We start from the raw sequence: 18,785 nt of genomic DNA on the forward strand, positions 1-18,785 counted from the left end.
GAAGAGGTGGCGGGAGTAGTGGAGAAGGTGGCCTGTAAGAAACCCATGCTCTGTCGAAGCTGGGCAGCCTGTCCTCAGCTCCACTGACCGATCGGTATGGGAAAGGGGACCTAATGCTGTGGAATTTTCCACATTTTCAAGAGAATCTCCAAATTTGGATTTTTTTAAATGAGAATTCTGCTCTCTGAAACCTCCATTCATTCATTCAATATTTGTCGAGTACCTACCTACTGTGTCTTGTTCTAGGCCTGAGGACACAACAGAGAACAAAACAGACATAAGTCCCCTACCTTTGGGGCACATCCTGTCTAATGGGAGAGAGAAATAATTTTTAAAACTGTTAAAGTATTAAATATATTAGATGGTAAACGTGCAATGGAGAGAAATAATGGAGAGGAGGCAGCTGAGGAAGACTGAAAGTGTGTTATGATTTTGGATAAGGTGGTCAGGGAAGGCTTAACTGAGGTGACATCTGAGAGCTCAGGAAGCATGCAACTGGTTCGCTCATTCAATAATACATTCAATGGTAGTTATCGAGCACTTACTATGTGTGAGACATGATTCTATGTACTAGAGACAGACTGATGAATAAGACAGACAAGGTCCTTTCTTCCACAGAGATTTTATTTTTGCTGGGGAGACAGACAATACACAAGGAACCAAATAGGATAATGCCAGATAATGAGTCCTTGCAATGAAGGAAATAAACCAAAGTAATGTGGTAGAGACAAGAGGGAGGAAAGTGGCTAGGTTGGAGAAGGCCACTCTCAGTGACAATGGGTGGAATGAAGGAAGCCTTCTATGCAAAGGTCTGGAGACAAGCATGCAGTCAAGGCCAAGGAGAAATCAAGGGCGAATGTGCTAGGTGGGGGAACAAGCTAGACCATGGTGTTGAGCATCAGAGGGTGATGAATTGCTTCATAGAACAGAGCAAAGCATATATAGTAGGGAAACCCATGGCCAAGGTCAGGCCTAGGCAAAATTGTAAAGTAGAAAATGTTTCCAGTGCCTTCCTCCCCTTACTTTTCTCTAGACAGAGCTTCTTCTATAGATGCTTCTCTGGCCTCATTTAATCCCCAAGCTCTTTCTCTTTTAAACTTGCTCTCAAAAAAGGGTATGATCATTCACGTTTCAAAAAAAAAAAAAAAAAAAAAAAAAAAGAGGAAAAAAGAAAAAAGGCTAAAAAGCGATTATTCTTTCTGAGGGTATTTACATTCAAATCACAATGATTTAATTATGAAATTTAATGCATTAGCTGTTTGGGTGTTGGAGTATTTTATTATTGTGGGAGTGTATTGTTTTCTTGTGACTGCTGTAACATGTTACCGCAAATTTAGTGGTTTAAAACCACATACATTTATCTTAGGGTTCTAGAAATCAGAAGTCCAAAATGAGTTGGCAGGGCTACGATCCTTTTGGAGGCTCTTGGGAAGGATCCGATTCCTTTTCCAGCTCCAAGAAGCTGCCCACATTCCTTGCTTTGTAGCCCTAAGTCCTTCTGACCTCTGCTTCGTTGTCATATCGCCATCTCTGGTTCTCACCCTCATGCTTCCCTCTTATGAGGACCCTGTGATTATACTGAGCCCTCTTGGATAAACTGGGATAATCTCCCTATCTCAAGACCCTTAACTTGCATCTGCAAAGTCCCTTTTGCCATGTGAGGTACCATATTCTCTGGTTCCAGGGACTGAGACATGGCCATCTTTGGGGGCCATTATTCTATATAACACACAGAGTAATACTCCAGAGTCTGTGAAGTTAGATCACCTGACAGCTCCCTACTTTAAGGTCATTTCTGCTCATTATTTTTTCGTTGGAATTTTAGGAATGAAATAGTTCTACAGTCTTTTGAAGGGTAGCTTGCCCCAAGCCAATTGGGTAATTTTCCTTAGTCTGCATTGGTAAAAGCCAGATAAGATGGAATCTCACTGCACTTGTAGTTTTGAACACATTGTTTACCCACGAGGTTAATTTGAATGGCAGCTTCTGGAACGGAGGTTCTGACACTCTGTGGGTTCTGACCTCTCTGGAATTTGAAAAGCGAAGGTCTACTAAAGCAGAACTAGCAGGCGCCTGAGTCAAGGACCTAAAAGCGTGGACGTGATTGTTTACTGGAAAGGCAGAATGATGCAAGGGAGCTGCATGCGGAGCCCAGCGAACAGTTGTTTTTACTTCCTGGGGTCTGAGGGAGCAGTCTTGGCCCTGAACTTCCCAGGAGAGGAGGCCTCGAAGCCCTGATTGTTAACCTGAGCTGCCTTGTTGCCAGTCTCTCAAAGATGGAAGGTCACCTTGGGGGAAACGAGGCAGATCAGTACTTTCATTATTAGCACTTTGTATTTCGTGAGCCAGAACTCTGTCACCGGTCCCTGCTCTGAAGGGCTTGTCGTTTGGATTCTTCCCATGTGTAGCTTTGATCCGTTACCATTTCCTCTTTCGAATGTTTACCCTTTTCGGCTACTTACTGAGTTAGAATCTTATCTATTCCAATCTTTCCTATTCTGTCCACTGAGCTGGAATCTTTTCAGGGTCAAATTTTCAAAGATCTGTGTCTTATTGATTCAGCAGGCGTTCATTTCCACAATCTTGTCTACTTTGGTAGTTTTTGATGTGTCCACACTCTATTCGATATTTGATGATAAAAAAAAGATGAATTTAGTAGGCGTTCACCTGTTCAGTGGTTATAATTAGCTAAAATAATTGTTTACAAAGATTTATAAATGATGTTGACTTTAATTCTCATTATTACTTACATTGCATTCGATCGAAGTTAGACTTTGGAAGAATATGGGTTCTTCAACTCTTAGACTTATTAAAAATTATTTTTGAGAGAGATTTATGTTGTCAACTTTAAGTGAACAGTATCTGAATTGGAACGGGAGGCGGACAGTTGAGTGAGTGAGAGCCTGAATGGAGGAATTAAAAGGATGCCTCTGGCATGAGAGAGCTTTGGGCTTCAGTTTGGCTCTGTCACTAGCACCTGTGTGATCTTGCGAGCAAGTCAGGCAGCCCTGCCAAGCCATTGTCCTCCTCTATTAAATCGGAAGAGTGGTATTCTTTCATAAGGTTGTGAGGAATAAGAACCTATTGCAAGTTAAGGGCTTCATACGGAGCAGGCAGGTGATCAATATTCATTGAGTAATTGTCTCATGGTCAGAGTTCTGTTAACTTTATGATGACGAGGATTTGTAAACAGGATTCAGAGGACTTAGTTATGGACTCTCAGAGTTGGATAACCTAAGATTAATACATCTATGTCTGAATACACTTATTAATACAAGGGTAGTGTGGACCACATTTATTTCAACTCGACATAGCAGGGTTCTTGCTATGCCTGGGACTGGTCGCTGCAGAGGCGTGGGCTTGGTATCTTACAAAAACTTCTAGGTGTACAAGTGTATACATTGTTTAAAACTGAAAAATTGTTGCAAAAATACAGAATTTGTCTCTGGTTGCTGCCAGTAACAATGGTCATGGATTTGCTAACAAGCCAGTGTAACAAACCCTGGAAGAAACGGTTCCCAAAGATGTTCTCACTAAAACTGAAATTAGGATAGGCTGGAGTTATGACTTTAAAATGACTGGAGGTGTTTGTATGGCGAAGAAATCAGTAACCAAGAAGCTTCATGCACGGGTCTTTCTTTTTCTCCCCAGATTCCCTTTGGGTCTCCCCCACTTATCAGCACCAGCTATTTAAAATTTCAGCACCCCGAATCTCTACACTTTAAGAATCTGGACCTTCCAAGCAGAGCCCAACGTTTCTTTTCTACAAGATGCAGCAACTACTTGGAAGGGACGAAGGAGCGCCAGTCCCTCGGCTTCTCGCTCAGTTGAGAACTCAGAAGCCTGGACCCCGGCCACCTGGCCCGGTTCGGGGTTGGCTATGGAGAGCTCCCAAGGGCCTCACCGCTCTTGCACTATTTACAGCCAGCCATGGTCCCCCTTCTCAAGTCGTCCCTTCTTAGACAACAGACCTCAGTGCCTGTACTCGCCCGCTCTTGGGCCACCTGGGTTCACATTTTGGGGAAAATGGGTCATCCAACGATGGCCATGCAGACCCACGCGCCTGTCATGATTCATCCACAGACTGACAGCCGGGGACAAAACGAGCTGGCAGGGAAGGGGTTACCTGAGGCACCGTCGGTGTGGCCCGCTCCCCAAAACGCAGGGGGCGGGGCAGGAGGCCGGCCGGGCGCCCCGCCCCCTCCGCGCCGGCGGGCGGAAGTGACGCAGGCCACAGCCATTTCCGGCGGGCCGAAACTAGGAAGAAACTTGGAGCGGCCGAGGCGCGCCCGCCGCCGCGCCGCGCTGCTCGTGTGCCCCGTGGCCTGGGCCGCGCCGCGCTGTGGGGAGCCCCGGCCATGCGGGCGCCCGGGCCTTCCGCCGCGTGAGGCGCGGGGCGTCCGTCCGCGGGCTCCCCTGACGGGCCGAGGGCGGCCGGCGGGAGGCGGCGATCCGGCCGCGGGGGGCGCCGCGGCCCCCGGCCCGGGCTCCCGGCAGCATGAACATCGACGTGGAGTTCCACATCCGGCACAACTACCCCTGGAGCAAGTTGCCGGCCAACGTGAAGCAGGTGCGGCCGAGACCCGGGCCGGGGGCCCCGCCCCGCGTCCCCTGCGCGCCTCGCCCTGGGGGCCGGGGCCTCGCGGCTCGCTCCCGCCATCCGCCCGCCAGCGTCTCGGGGAAACCGACCCGCACCCCGACGATGAGGCGGGACGGGGTCGTTGCGGAAAGGGATGCAATGGTCTCGTACGCTGGACTCGCCTGGCGCCTTTGCTAGAAGCCCCTTTTCAGCCGGGCACGGGGCTAGGCGCCTGCGAAAACAGATTTAAAACACTTGACCTCCCGAACTTCAGGGCGGTGGGAAAGGGGCGAGAAACGAACCAGTACGTACGGGCGGTCGCAGCTCGTACGTGCCTGTGTTATAGCAAATGCGGGCGCGAGGGATTCGGAAGTTGGCCGGGGAGTGTCGGGAGGATGTGTAGAGGAGGCATTTAAATTGGGCCTTAAAGGACGAATAAGAGATTAGAGGGAATAAAGATTTTCCAGAGAGAGGGAAAGTCATTTTAAAAAGCTCGGAAGAGCGATAGCGTGTTTCGAGAGTAGCGACTTAAGATCAATCACCAAAGTTTGGAGGTGTAGTAGAAATATTGATCGGAGGTGGGGTTTTGTGAGTGCGTCGGGATGGTAGCAGATGAGGCTGGAAAAGCAATCAGGGCCCGATTTTGAAGAGGCTTTGTACTTTGTTGGACTTTATCCTCTAGAAGAGATGGGTTTGTTAGAGATGTTTCAGTAAGAGTGACACGAGGTTTTACTCACTTGTTTAACAAATATTTATGGAACACCAAGTGCATGCTATGCCACGTTCTAGGAGAGGTAAGCAGCAGCCAGCAAGACAAATGACCCTGTCTTCATAGAGCTTATATTTCAGTGGGGAAAGATAGTAAACAAGTGAATAAATATGTAACATGACAGGTGATGTGAAACCTTAAGATAGTGATACATTAAGTAATGTTTCTCTGGTCAGAGGTTAACTTCAAGTTCTTCCCATTTCACTTGGTTGAGAGGGAATTTCTGTTTTCCATTGGTGCTGGGCAGTTACATTTGGAAAATTTAGATGGTGATGGTTTAAGGATTATTACTTTGCCTCTTCTCCCAGTTTGGGGGTTTAGTTCTAGGAAATGAATAATTTAAGGTTTGGCAGTGCATCACGTGGCAGAGAAAATGCTTTGACTTTGAGATACCAAGGAAAAAGGAAGTAGATAAATTTAAGCAACTCAGAATTCCTGGTCCTTAGTGGCGGCTGCCTCTGTAGCATTTGGCTTGACCTGGAAGAATGTAACTCTAAACCTGAAAGAATGCTTTTTTTCTCGTTAAGCCTGAATGAAGGCTTTGATGGACACTTTTGTTATTTAGGCTTTTGTGGCATATCCTAAGACAACTGGAAGAACCAACAATCTTTTTTTTTTTCCTCATTTTTCTATACTCTTCCTTTCACAAAAATAAATGTAGCATAAGGAAGGAAGATGGATGATTCAATTATGTCCAGCATGAGTAGCTCACCTTAGTACTGGCGAGAACATTCTTAAACCTCAGTTTTACTGTGCAACAAGATAGATGGACCTAGAGGGTATTATGCTAAGTGAAATAAGTCAGAGAGACAAATACCATAAGATCTCACTTATATATGAAATCTGAAGAACAAAATAAATGAATAAACAAAACAAACGGCCTCATAGATACAGAGAACAAACTGATGGTTTCCAGAGGGGAATGGGAGGTTGAGGAGCTGGGTGAAAAAGGTGAAAGGTGAAAGAACTACAGATTGGTAGTTACAGAATAGTAACGAGGATGTAAAGAACAGCTTAGAGAATATAGTTAATAATATTATAATGACTGTGTAGTGTCAGGTGGGTACTAGACTAATGTGGGGGAATCACTTTGTATTATATAAATGTCTAACCACTATGCTAAAATACCTAAAATTAATTTAAAGTAATATTGAATGTCAGGTGTAATTGAAAATAAATAAATTTACCTAGTCGTACAATAAAAAAAGATAATCACAGAATAGTGTTAAAATTAGGTTCAAATGTGACATTAAGAAGAAAACTTTTTTGGTAAGATCACTTAAAAGAATAGCTGTTTCAGCTTAGGTTAAGCTTCCGCTTGGAGAAGGTGTTGCAAAGCCCATCTGTACAAGTTACTGGTGAAGCCTTTCTGTAGCCTTGCCACTTTCCCCAGGTCAGGCCCCACGTGGATGACTGTGCCAGCTCTGTCACTGGTCACTTGCCCTCCGACTAGGACCTTCGCATCCATACTTTATACTACAGTGGGGTGAGGTTTCTAAAATGCAGACTTGGTTGGCACTACCCACCTGTCTCCTACAGATTACTTGTAAATTCTTTTTGAATCTCAGATATTAACTCCTTCGGGGAGATTTCCCCAGCCTCCTAAATCTGGAGCAGTTGACACTCAGATATGTTTCCCCAGCTCTGTATTTCCCACTCACAGCACTTACCCCATTATGTTGCATTTTCTGGTTCTCTTATTCTGCTTTCGTGTTTTGAGCACCTATCACATAGTTTATAGTAAATATTTTTGGAGTGAATGAGTGATGGCATCAGTCTGAGATTTTTGTTCCAGGAGCTAAATTAAAGCATCTTAAAAGTGGAGACTATTCCTTCTATGGAAAAAATTTGGTTTTTGGCCCTAGAGATACTAAGTACTTTGATAGAGTTTTCAGTAACTTTTGATGTGTTTCATTTGGAAATGACTCATCTTTCCCAGTTCTGAAAGCTGTGGGAAGGTGATCCAGATTTTTCAAAAATTTATTTCAAGATATTGTTTCAAACTGTTGTTCACACCTATTTTTATTTGGTTGTGACGAAATATGTTTATGTGATATGAGCTATACTAGACTTCATTTACAAAATTTTTTAAAAAAATTATTATATTTTCATGATGACATTGGTTAATGAAATCCAATAAATTTCAGCTGTACACTTTAACAGTAAGGCATATATATATTTATACTAGACCTTAAAAAATACATAGAAAGTTGTGCATGTGGTTATTATTTCAGGTTTGGTTTTTTTAAATATATATAGCTTACCAGTATCTTGTATTCATTGTTCAAAAATAATTCATAGTTTTATTTAATTAAATTTTTTGATGAGGTCCTGTATAATCCAAGAATTTAAAAAAAAATTCTGTGTATTTTCTTTGGGGGCCTGTGCATACCGGGGTTGGAGTTTGTAGGAGCAAAAGCTTTAGAAAAAAATCTTTATGCTTTTAGCATAACCCAATGCACAGTGGGTGTTTTATAGCCAGTCCCTGTCACCCTTATCGGTTATATATGCAGCCCACCTTCATTTATCAGACCTGGTCGGTATTTCTGCAGGAGCAGCACTGTCTGAGAGTAAAATGACCTGTCTTTAATTGCCTCCTGTAGTGGCACCAGTGTTTTAAAGTGTGAATGTAGGAAATTCGGGGTAGAAGTGGGAGAGAAGCCAAAATATTTTTGTGAACAAAGCAGTTATATTTATATCGGTGAGTAGTGAAGAATGAAATCAACTTTTAACTTAGTTCTTAGTATGTGTGCACACATGTGTAGTGATCAGGACCAGTCATAAATTAATGCCTAGGTGCAAAGACTTAAATGTTAAATTGATATTGTATTCTCTAATTAGCTTACGAATAATGGATCCTTATATTTTGTATGAGCGGTTTGATTTACACTTTTTATTCTGGAGTTACCAGGAATGGCATTTAAAAGAGAGAAAATGGTTGTAAGTTAGGATAAATGAAAGGACTTACCTCGAAACAGAAGAGCAAATCCTCATATTTGGAAGTTACTAAGATTTTAGCAACTTGTCCGCTGTGTGTGTGTGCTTTGTGTTTCTTGAGACAGAGACTTTTTTTGGCATTAGAGTTAGAGGAAGCCCTTTAAAAGATTTATAGAAAGCCTCGTATTTCAAGTCCCCTAAGTATCTTCAGTATTGACCCTGGCTTTGCTTTAGTACAAAGGATGGTAGAATAGTTTCTCTACAATGAACCTTATTTCTAACTACTTGTAATGTTAAAATGGATGAATATAATATAAGCACGTATATTCCAGTAGTAATGTGAGTTCTGGTTTAATCTGATAAACTGATTTACTTACAGAAAGAAAGATTTTTATTTTTCTTACATCATATCCCCTTTTTCTTAAATTACTACGTACCAGTTATGTGCCAGTTTTTTTAGATGTGAGTTTCATCTGTTTTGTGAAGTTTGCTTTAAGTGAAAGTGTGTGTGTGGACATTTACCTTGGCTATGAGTAAGAAAAAGCCTATAAGTAAGAAGTATAATAATTGAATCCTCTGATCTTTCTGTCGTTAGTCTCCTAAATTGTCTAATTTTATTTTATAGCACATTGGAAAGGTACCTAGTAATTAGGAGGAGGACAGCAGTCATGTATTAAATTGTTTATGGTTGAATATAATGTTGACTATAATCAGGCATATATATTTTTGCTTTCATGAGAACCCAACCTTGAACTTAATGTACTAAGTGCACAGCTAGAAAGTGTTTGGATCATTAAAAATATATCGGAATTCTAAAATTGTCTAAATGATTGCTAATGAGATTATAAGGAGATGATATTTTTAAGAAGTAATCTTATGTAGAGGTACATTTGAAACGTACATTCTCTAGAAATTTTAATTTCTAATCATCATAGTCCTAACCTGTAAATAATTATCAGACAGGGATCCATCCTTAGTTGCCACTCTTAAATTTTAAAAAATGTAGGTGCAGGAAACCAACCATCCATTCTTTCATCCATCCAACACACACAAATTGGACACAGTCAGAAAGGAAATCTTTGTAAGCAGAACTTAGTGTTTTGTTAAGTTATGTTCTCAAACTGCTCTTTCGTTTGATATTGAATACTTTACATAATTTCAGTAAGGCCTTTTCGAATGGCAGACTGAAAATAAACACATTGAATTTTTGCTCTAAAACCAGAGCAGAAAGTTAGTGCTATAATATTTAAGAAAGTCTTCTTTATTTAGTTTTGGATTTTGAGATTCTGGGATAAAATAAGGGGCAAAGTTTTGAAATTTTATGGGGTAAAATGTACTGTTTAGAAGCTGTTTTAAATCTATTTGAATTTTTTTTTTTTTTTAGAGTCTTGGAAATTCACAGAGAGAATATGAAAAGCAGGTTGTCCTGTATAGTATCCGCAATCAGTTACGATATAAAAATAACTTAGGTGAGTAGAGACATTTTCACATTGAGATGGAAACGACTATTGCCGAATTATTTTTGTAAGTTCTGTCTTTTCAGTACATATTTCATTGTACTGAAATTATTCTGTATACTGACTTTAAGAAACTCTATGCGGACCCATCCCATCTAAGAACAATTTGCATTAGCAAGATTTTTCTAATTCTGATCATAATTACTTTTTGGAGTATTGTTTGAAGTTTTAATTTACATGTAGAATATTAACCTTGATTTAGGTGTTCTCTTTTTACTTTAGATGAGAAACTGTGCCAAAAAAGAAGTACATTATTAGTTCTAAATGATTTTTGACTTTGAATTTTGTTTTTGTCTCCATAAATTTTCCAAATAATGTAACTTAAATGAAAACTCTAATAATTGGAACAAATTTTAAGCATAGTTCCATGTTTTCTTTTAAACTTTTATTTTTAATGTTTTCTTTTTGTTAGATTATTTTGATTACTCTATTGCCCTGCTAATCTGCCCTCCCTATTTTAAGCATAGTATTTCAAAGATAGGTTTTCTATTGACATGTAGTCCATGTAAGTCAGAGGACTTTTTACATTTAAATCAAAGCCCAGCAAATGATTTTTAAAAATAGACCTGATTTTATAGAAAACTGCCATTCAAGTTGGCTGTCTTGTAAAGTGACAAGTAAGGGATCGGGTGAATTGTAGCTTATGTTTTGTACCTTTGGAAGAGACATTCCATGCTTGCTTTCTTTGCTTTTTGATTTGGTATGAATTATTTCTCTACTCATCTGTCCTATTTTACATTTTACTTATATATTTTGAGGTTCATTCCTTGTGGTGTAATTGCTCCTTTGTTCTGACTTAGATTATTTTATTTATTTTTTCCAATTTACATTCTTTTCTTGTTAACTGTATTTGTTTGTAAAATATTTCTCATTGCGTTTATAATTGTTTGTAAGTATAAGACACCCGATAAAACTGGAGGATTTTTTCTTTCTCCCAGTTAAACATGTCAAGAAAGAAGAACGTAAATACTATGAGGAACTACTAAAATACAGTCGCGATCATCTCATGCTGTACCCTTACCATCTATCAGATATTATGGTAAAGGGCCTGAGGATAACACCATTCTCATATTATACTGGGATTATGGAGGTGAGTTTACAAGTTTACAGTGTATGTGAACCATTACGGATGGGACGGGATTACATGTCAGGGACACCTTGCAGAGGAGGACCAGCTCTGCAGCTCTCAACCACAGTGGACATTGTTTCTAGGTTTACAGTATAAAAAGGTCTGATGGTTACAAGTTAACAGTTTTAGCCACACTGGTACAAGAAGTTGTCATTATGAATGTTTTCACAGTGGAAAAGTGTCTGTTCTATGTTCTTGAAAGCCTTAGTGCCTCTGTGCTTTTGTAACATTAATCAGTCATTTATGTTAGCAGAGTTTGTATAAAATTTATTGCTTTAAATACACAATTAAGATTTAAAATGTGAATGACAGAACTGAATATTAAGCTCAGAGAAGCTTAAGGTATTTATTTACTAACCATAGCAAGAATAAATGATGGTATAGAACTAATGTTATGTAACACAGGTGTCAGGAAAAGAGAACTACATTAGCCCTGGCTGCTGATCTTTCTATAATTATTAACTTTATAGTATTAACCTTTTTCCAAAGGTAGTTTTTAGGCCTCTGTTGAATAACTTTAAATACCAGTTATATATTCTTTTTGAGTGAGCTTTATGTGAAGATTGGCAGTATTTATCTGTTATTCATTTGCTACTTAGTTATATTTTAATGCTGCTATTTTGTGCTCACTACTTTAAGAGCAGAGAGAAGTCTACGACTAAAGGAGTTGGGAGCCTGTAGGAACAGTGATATTTGTTCCCTTTATGATGTGGCTCTTTGCAAGAGCTCCCTTTGCTTATCTCATTAAGCCCCTTCTTCATGGGCCCTTCTCCAGTCCTGTCTGCTGTGCCCCTATTTTGGAGGAAATACAAAGTAAAGCTTGAGACTTGACAGCCTATGTTTCTGCCAGTCCCTTTCCTGAGACTCAGAGTAGCGTAATGGAGGTGGCCTCTACTCAGTGAGTACAATAGTTGTTGCTGTCTCTTTGATTATTTTTCTGGTGCTGTCCATAGGTTTGGGGGAGATAATAGAGAGTGGTTTTGTCCCATTTATCAGCTTTCAGTTATGTCCATGTGCTTGCTGCTGTCTGGTTTCTGTTCTTATACCATTGGGTATAGCTTCTGGGTTGAAATGGGACTTATCGTCACAGTAAGCAGTTTGTTTATTATTGGAAAAACAGATGGAAGAGGCTGGATACTGAGTTTAGCTCTGCTGCTGGTTGGGACTCCTAGGAACAAAGATGGCTAAGTGGGTAGAAGCTTTGTTGGTGATGTATGTCCTAGACGTGTGCTGATAGAGCTGTGACACACTCTTTGACCTGTTCTCAGGGTAGGAGTCTGGGAACAGATATGATGTGCGGAGAGGCGAGAAGCCTGAGGTCTAATTGAGCTGTTCCTTGCATAGCTTCCACAGGGCAGAAGTTACAGGGTAGCTGTCTGGGATCCTTAGAGAGTGCTATGAGACACCCAGGCCTGAAAGTCTGATCTTCACTTAGTAGGTTGAGACCATGTGGTAAGGGCCACTATGTGGCATGCATACTTTAGGTTGCCAAACTCTGATTTCAGTGTTTCATGTGATAATTATTGTTTTTCTATTTGGCTATAGGAATATGTATTTATATACTTTATCTGAGAACATTTTGCATTTAAAATTTATTATTTTTCTTTTAAAAAGGACATTATGAACAGTGAGAAAAGTTATGATTCTTTGCCCAATTTTACTGCTGCTGACTGTAAGTATTTAATTATGCTGAAGGAGGTAATGTTTAGAGTATGTTTGTGCATGTTGCTCTCGTGTCAGTAGTGTGTGTTTTTAACCTTCAACACTTGAAAAATGAGAACAGCACGCAACATCATTGATGGGAGATGTATCAGATGATACAAATCTAGTGTAAGTTTAGTCTAAATGTCTAAGAGGACTATTTCGGACTATTTTGGTAGAATCAGAATAATAGGACTAGTCTATATATTTCTAGAGAATGACGTGTTTTCTGATACTTGGGCTGTACTGTGTACCAAATGAAGAAAGAAAACTTGTGTACAATATTTTTACAGCATGATACATAGTTGTTACTAACATAATTTGCTGATGTTTGATTATGCTTATTTTAATGAAGTGTGGCATAGTTCTATTGTGTAAGAAGAAAATTCCCCTGAGAAGTGCACTTTGACACTCTGAAATTGGGAGGACTTCTGCTTTTAAAAAATTTTCTCATTTAGCATTGTCAAAAGTATCAGCTTGACTTCCTCTGTTTCATTTTTGTTTATATTTTATTTGAAGAATTCCTTTTAATTTGATATTGGTTGTCAGTCAGTGATCAAAAGATGAACAAAAGCCAAGGGTTTTTTCCTGAATGACTTGTGAATGTACTGACATTTCAAGGTGTATTAAATGCTTTTGAAGGAAAGGCTTTTTCTTTCAGGTCTAAGGCTTCTCGGCATAGGAAGGAACCAGTACATTGATCTGATGAATCAGTGTAGATCATCAAAAGTAAGTTAGCCATTTCCCTTTCTCGTTTCTGGCTCTCGATAAATTTTTTTAAGTGGTAGAAATAACGAATCGTAATTTCTCCGATTAAATATGATAAAATATGCCTAATACAGAAACAATGCAAAAGAGCTCAGTATTCTCTAGGATATAGCTTAAGTGATTATTGAATTAAAACTGTCGAAGACATAAAACATTTAATTTGTTTTTAAAAATCGATTTTGTTCTGCTGGTCTTTTTACTTGCTCATTCTACTCCTAGTTTTCACTTAATGGGTGAAGCGAGTACACGTTTTCCAAATGCATTTTGACATCCTAGTTTTCATTTTAGTTTCTGGATTTAGATCCAGATTTAATGATTAGTGTTTGAAGCAATTTATTTTGAAATAATTGGAGTATGACTTTCTCCATCTAATGTATCTAGAATAACAGATTTTAAAACACGAGAATTTAAAAAGGTATTTAGCCTGTTAGAAACAGTCTTATTATATGATTGATGTAAAAGAAAGTAGTAATTTTAAATTGATTGCAAGTTGTACCGTTGCAGAAATTTTTCAGAAGGAAAACGGCCCGTGATCTTCTACCAGTGAAGCCAGTGGAAATTGCCATAGAGGCGTGGTGGGTGGTACAGGCCGCATATATCACAGAAGATGACATAAAGGTAGTTATCTTGAAAAGTTAAACATACGGTTTTTGTTTTAAAAATCATTTTTAATTATAATTCTGTAATTTTTTAAAAAAGTAACACTATTTGGTTTTCCTGAAGAAAATTAAACAAATTCAAAATTTAAAATGATCTTACTAGGGTAGAATATTGATGGGTTCCCCGGATACTTTTTAATAATGGTGGAGACTTGACTGGGTTCATGTTCAGTAATCTGGAGAGTTTAGTTAGGTAGTTGTCTCATGTGAACTGGCGTAACACTGCGGCTACCAGCAGTGTTGGCTAATACCATGTGAGCTAGGTGTGTCAGGCACTATTCTAGGTGCTTTTTGTATTGTCTCTTAATTCTCATAACCCCAGAGGTAAGTATTATTTGTACCTCATTTCCCATATGAGGAGAGCAAGCACTAAGAGATGAGGTGATGGCTCAAGAAATAGCAGTAGTAAAGGTCTAGGATTTTAACGCAGGCAGTTTGCTGTGGATCCTGAGTTCTTAATGACTGTGCCAAGCAGCTGTACCGAAGTGGTAGGTGCTTTGATAGGGTGATAGTGTCAAGGTCAAGGGAAATGGTATTTCCAGTGGTTAGACCACGTTTGATATAAGTCTTATACATTTTTAGAAGAGATGATGATTTACAGGAAGGGGCCCTAGAGAGCAGGTCACATCTTTGTGAGGTTGAAGAAATGTAAGTGAGCATATGGACTTTTTTTGTTTATTTGTTTGCATTTTATTTTACCCCAGAAGACAGATTGAATCTGGTGAATGGAAGGCTTAGAAATTTTGCTTCAGTCTGAGTATTTCCTAACAGAGCTGTCAGATTATGTCATAAGCTAGTGAACTTCTCATTACTGATAATGATCATGTGGAGTTGGAATAAACTTCATTTTTGAAAGGTTCAGGATCACAAATGGACCAGATACCAATTCAAAGAAGATGGGTAAATGTTGGTATTAGTGAACACCTATTACTTACCAGCAAGTATCAGTATAGTTACTTTGTTCTCTTAGGTTCTGTTGGTAGCATCTTTTAGCACCTTAGTTGATGGTTATGTGTATAGCTTTTTTGGTAAGAATTCTAGAGTAGTAAATGAAAAAAATATATAGTTCATTCAACAAATAATGCGTAATCATTGGTTTAGACATGAATAGATTTGAGGAGACATGAATTAGTTAATCTGGACAAAAGTTAATTGAAAATATTTTGCTTTTCTTAGATATGCACTTTGCCTGAGAAATGCGCTGTTGATAAGATCATCGATGCAGGCCCTCAACTCTCTGGATCACTAGATTACAATGTAGTACATAGTAAGTGGTTAGTAGAAATGGTCTTTGTCAACATAAAAACTTGTTTTAAGCCATTGACAATTAATAGCAGTTATTTATCAATTAGGTAAAAATAGTAATATTTTCTAAAGCGTTGTTATTCTTTGAAGGGTGACCTTGGTTCATTGTTTTCCAATATGGCTATAATTAGTCATATACATTAGAAATTTATACAGATGAATCATAAGAAAAATTTTATAATTCTAAGCATGTAAAGGAAACAAGATTTGAAAACTTTAATATAATTCTTTCCTAATTCTGTTTTGCTTTTTTCTTTTTCATATAGCATTCAGTTGCAAGAACCTTTACAGATAATCAAGAATCATTTCTTTTAATTACAGATATTTAGTATTCCATTTAAAACAAGTACTTTTTCTTCTCTAGGTCTATATAACAAAGGATTTATTTATCTGGATGTACCAATATCTGATGACAGTTGTATAGCAGGTAGGTATGTTCTAATATTTTCAGTATTGTGCCGGGCACTTCGTATCACCCTCTGAATTAGATACAAATCATTCTAGGATCTTGGGTGTTAGAATTTTTTTAAAGAAATACATTTCTTCTCATTACTTCGTAACACATTGTGGTGTTACAAGGATTACGTGAAATGGCATATGGAAAATACCTGGCAGTGGCCTGGCACTTAGTAAGTGTTCAGTAGATATATGCCATCACTAGTCATTACACGGCTAATAATGTAAAGAATTATATCAAATATGAGGTTTCTAAAATGTTTCTAGAAAGAAACCTTCGATCCTTAAAAGTACTTGGGTGACCGGAAATATGAGTAGTGACCTAGATCCGAAGTGAAGAACCTATATCTTAAAATGTACATTGTGGTTTTTCACGATATCTTCATTTTGACCACTTGAATTTTATCTTATTCTCTCCGTTGGGAATAATTTAGGTTTGGGTGCCATTAGATGGCATTAGGGCCCAGGGAACATAGGGATACCCAACTTCTGCTATGGCCTAGGCACTCCATCTTCCCAGAATATTTTCAAGGGAAATGTGCTCATAGCAGAGAATGGCAGTGGAAAGTGTAGTGCCTCTTGATTATTAGCTGGGCAGAGCACTCTGTTAAATTGGATTAGAGCATCTGGACCAAAGGGATGGAAACAAGTGAGTATGAATAAACGTTCAGGTGGAGAGCAAAGACTGGGCAGCCTCTCGTGCTGCAGAAGGTCTGTCCTCTTGCCACTTAGGAGAATACAGAATAGAAAGCCCCCGAGAGCAAATCATGCCACTGATTGCTGGTAAATGGTGGCAGTCATGCAGGTGAATTTCCCCTCTTTGGATGGGGTGGGGTGGTGGGAGAAAGGCAGAGAGCCAGTACTTTACGTCTCCCTGGTTTCCGTGTAGTATAGCAACTTAGAGTCCTTTACTTTTCAGCCTTCTCTATTCTGAAACAGCCCCAGTTCCCTTGCTTTCCTGCCAAGTCCATGTTCTCTGGTATTTCCTCTACCGCAGTAGTGTTGAAATGGCCATGGGGATTAAATGACTCATCGTAGGATTTATGCTCTCCTATCAGAATCCTCTCTGTAGACAGGGTTGTGTGTGGCCTTAACTTTGAAAGTCTTAGAAAACTTGAGTGGATAAAATAAATCAAAAGATGAATTCAGTGTTTAAGTTGGAGGTTTCTCTTTTTAAATAGATATTTGAATTATACTTGTTTTATAAAATTTTATCACTGAGAACAGTCAATTTTGTTTATTTTAGTTCCTCCTCTGGAAGGTTTTGTAATGAATCGAGTGCAAGGTGATTATTTTGAAACTCTGCTCTATAAGATATTTGTTTCAATAGATGAGCATACTAATGTTGCAGAGGTAAGTGTACCGATGTCTTGTGAAAGAATCTTACCTCAAGATTGAGCTTGTATAATGCAGGTAAAATTATTTAATGATATGATGACAATATTTTAAAAATCTACACATGGGTAGATCACGGACTAGTAATATACTTAAGTTACTATTCTTGAGTTACTTTCTGCATATGCATGTTAAATTTGGTAAGTAACTTTTTGTGTGTCTTTATAGGCTTGTACTACATAACATTGTGAGGGACCGCTTGTATGACAGTGATCCCATAAGATTATAAGGGAACTGAAAAATTCCTATGGCCAAAGACAGGTATAACTTTCCTGAGGTGATCAAGGCACAATGAATGACAGTTTTGTGCTGGTTTAGGTCCAGGTAGTACTGCCATCAGCTGGAAATGCCTGGGGCACTCATCTGGGCACCAGTGAGCTTCTCACAGACTTCTTCTCCCCTCTCTAAACCAGTTTTACTATTGGACCTATCCTTGGTGGCTCTGATCACATTGCAAATGCCCTTCAGCAATAACCATTAGGAAACTGAAGAAATGAAGGTTTTTACTTGTAGGCTCTGGCATGCAGCAAGGTCAAGAAAAAAAACAAGTAGACCAAATTATCTGTCATAGAAATCAAGATCTTTAAAACAGAGGAGCCGTAGGTGGGGCGGGGACCTGGCACTTTACCTAGTCTTGTGGCTGGCAGTGTATTTATTTGAGATAACCTTGGATGCCTGTCAGTTACTTGCCTTACAAAATGAAAAGCCAAAGGTAAGGCTTACACTACAAACCTATCATACTGTCAGCTCTATAAAAGTATACCACATAAGTCATACCATCTAGGTTTGCGTAAGTGCTCTATGATGTTCACACAAAAAAGAAATCGCCTGTCACGTTTCTCAAAATGTATCCCTGTCTTTAAGTGTTGCATGACTGTAAAGGATTGTAGACTATTGGTTGCTCAAGGAATTTTGTTATTTTAAATTAGACAAAATTAAAGAGTAAGGAATCAACATTTTAAGTGAAGGTCACTACCTGGATTTGTACTACTATCAGCACGTTAGAGATATAGAAAAAAACATTTCTGATTGCAGAACGTATTCAGTCTTTTAATTATTCATAATTAAAACATTTTTCTGATTATGGTTAAAGTGTCTGATGCAACTGTGATAACTCTAAGAATGCAAAACAATTTTTTATTTTCCTTTCCAGCTTGCAAATGTCCTTGAGATAGACTTATCCTTGGTGAAGGTAGGTGTTTTCACACTCTTATGATGTAATTACTGAATGGATTTTTTTTTTTTTATAGGCTTTTGTCTTGATAAGCTACTGAGAAACAGAGGTGGTTAGATTCTCATTAGCAGTCAGAAGTGTGCATAGTAAAGGGGTGCTTACAAGATAGGGAAGAGCAAGGTAAAGGCCTTCACTCAGGATTCCACCCCACAGAGTGAAAGGAAGCACTCGCACTTCTGTGCAGAGCTGGAAGCAGGCTGGTGGGTGTCTTGTAATGAGGTCAGTTAAAGCAGCAAGTGCTGCTCCCTCTGGGCGAGCCCTCCGGAGGGCCAGGCGGAGAACTGGAAGCATTCCCTGTCCCACGATGTGAGGACCTTAGGGGAAGAGTCTGCCTAC

The 18,785-nt window shown here is 39.1% G+C and overlaps 1 protein-coding gene across 1 annotated transcript in view; it reads left to right on the forward strand.

Moving 5' to 3' along the window:
- Nucleotides 1-4,235: 4,235 nt before the first annotated feature.
- FAM91A1 (family with sequence similarity 91 member A1) overlaps nt 4,236-18,785 on the forward strand; it is a 36,438-nt gene continuing 21,888 nt past the window's right edge. The window contains exons 1-10 of the mRNA XM_016166428.2: nt 4,236-4,570; nt 9,670-9,754; nt 10,741-10,892; nt 12,546-12,603; nt 13,294-13,361; nt 13,905-14,018; nt 15,236-15,326; nt 15,729-15,791; nt 17,067-17,173; nt 18,369-18,407. Of these exons, the coding sequence (XP_016021914.1) occupies nt 4,499-4,570; nt 9,670-9,754; nt 10,741-10,892; nt 12,546-12,603; nt 13,294-13,361; nt 13,905-14,018; nt 15,236-15,326; nt 15,729-15,791; nt 17,067-17,173; nt 18,369-18,407 (849 nt within the window). The 5' untranslated portion in view covers nt 4,236-4,498. The remainder of the gene's footprint in view (nt 4,571-9,669; nt 9,755-10,740; nt 10,893-12,545; nt 12,604-13,293; nt 13,362-13,904; nt 14,019-15,235; nt 15,327-15,728; nt 15,792-17,066; nt 17,174-18,368; nt 18,408-18,785) is intronic.

The sequence above is a fragment of the Rousettus aegyptiacus genome, unplaced genomic scaffold (genome assembly GCF_014176215.1).
Source record: "Rousettus aegyptiacus isolate mRouAeg1 unplaced genomic scaffold, mRouAeg1.p scaffold_m13_p_15, whole genome shotgun sequence".
Taxonomy (NCBI): domain Eukaryota; kingdom Metazoa; phylum Chordata; class Mammalia; order Chiroptera; family Pteropodidae; genus Rousettus; species Rousettus aegyptiacus.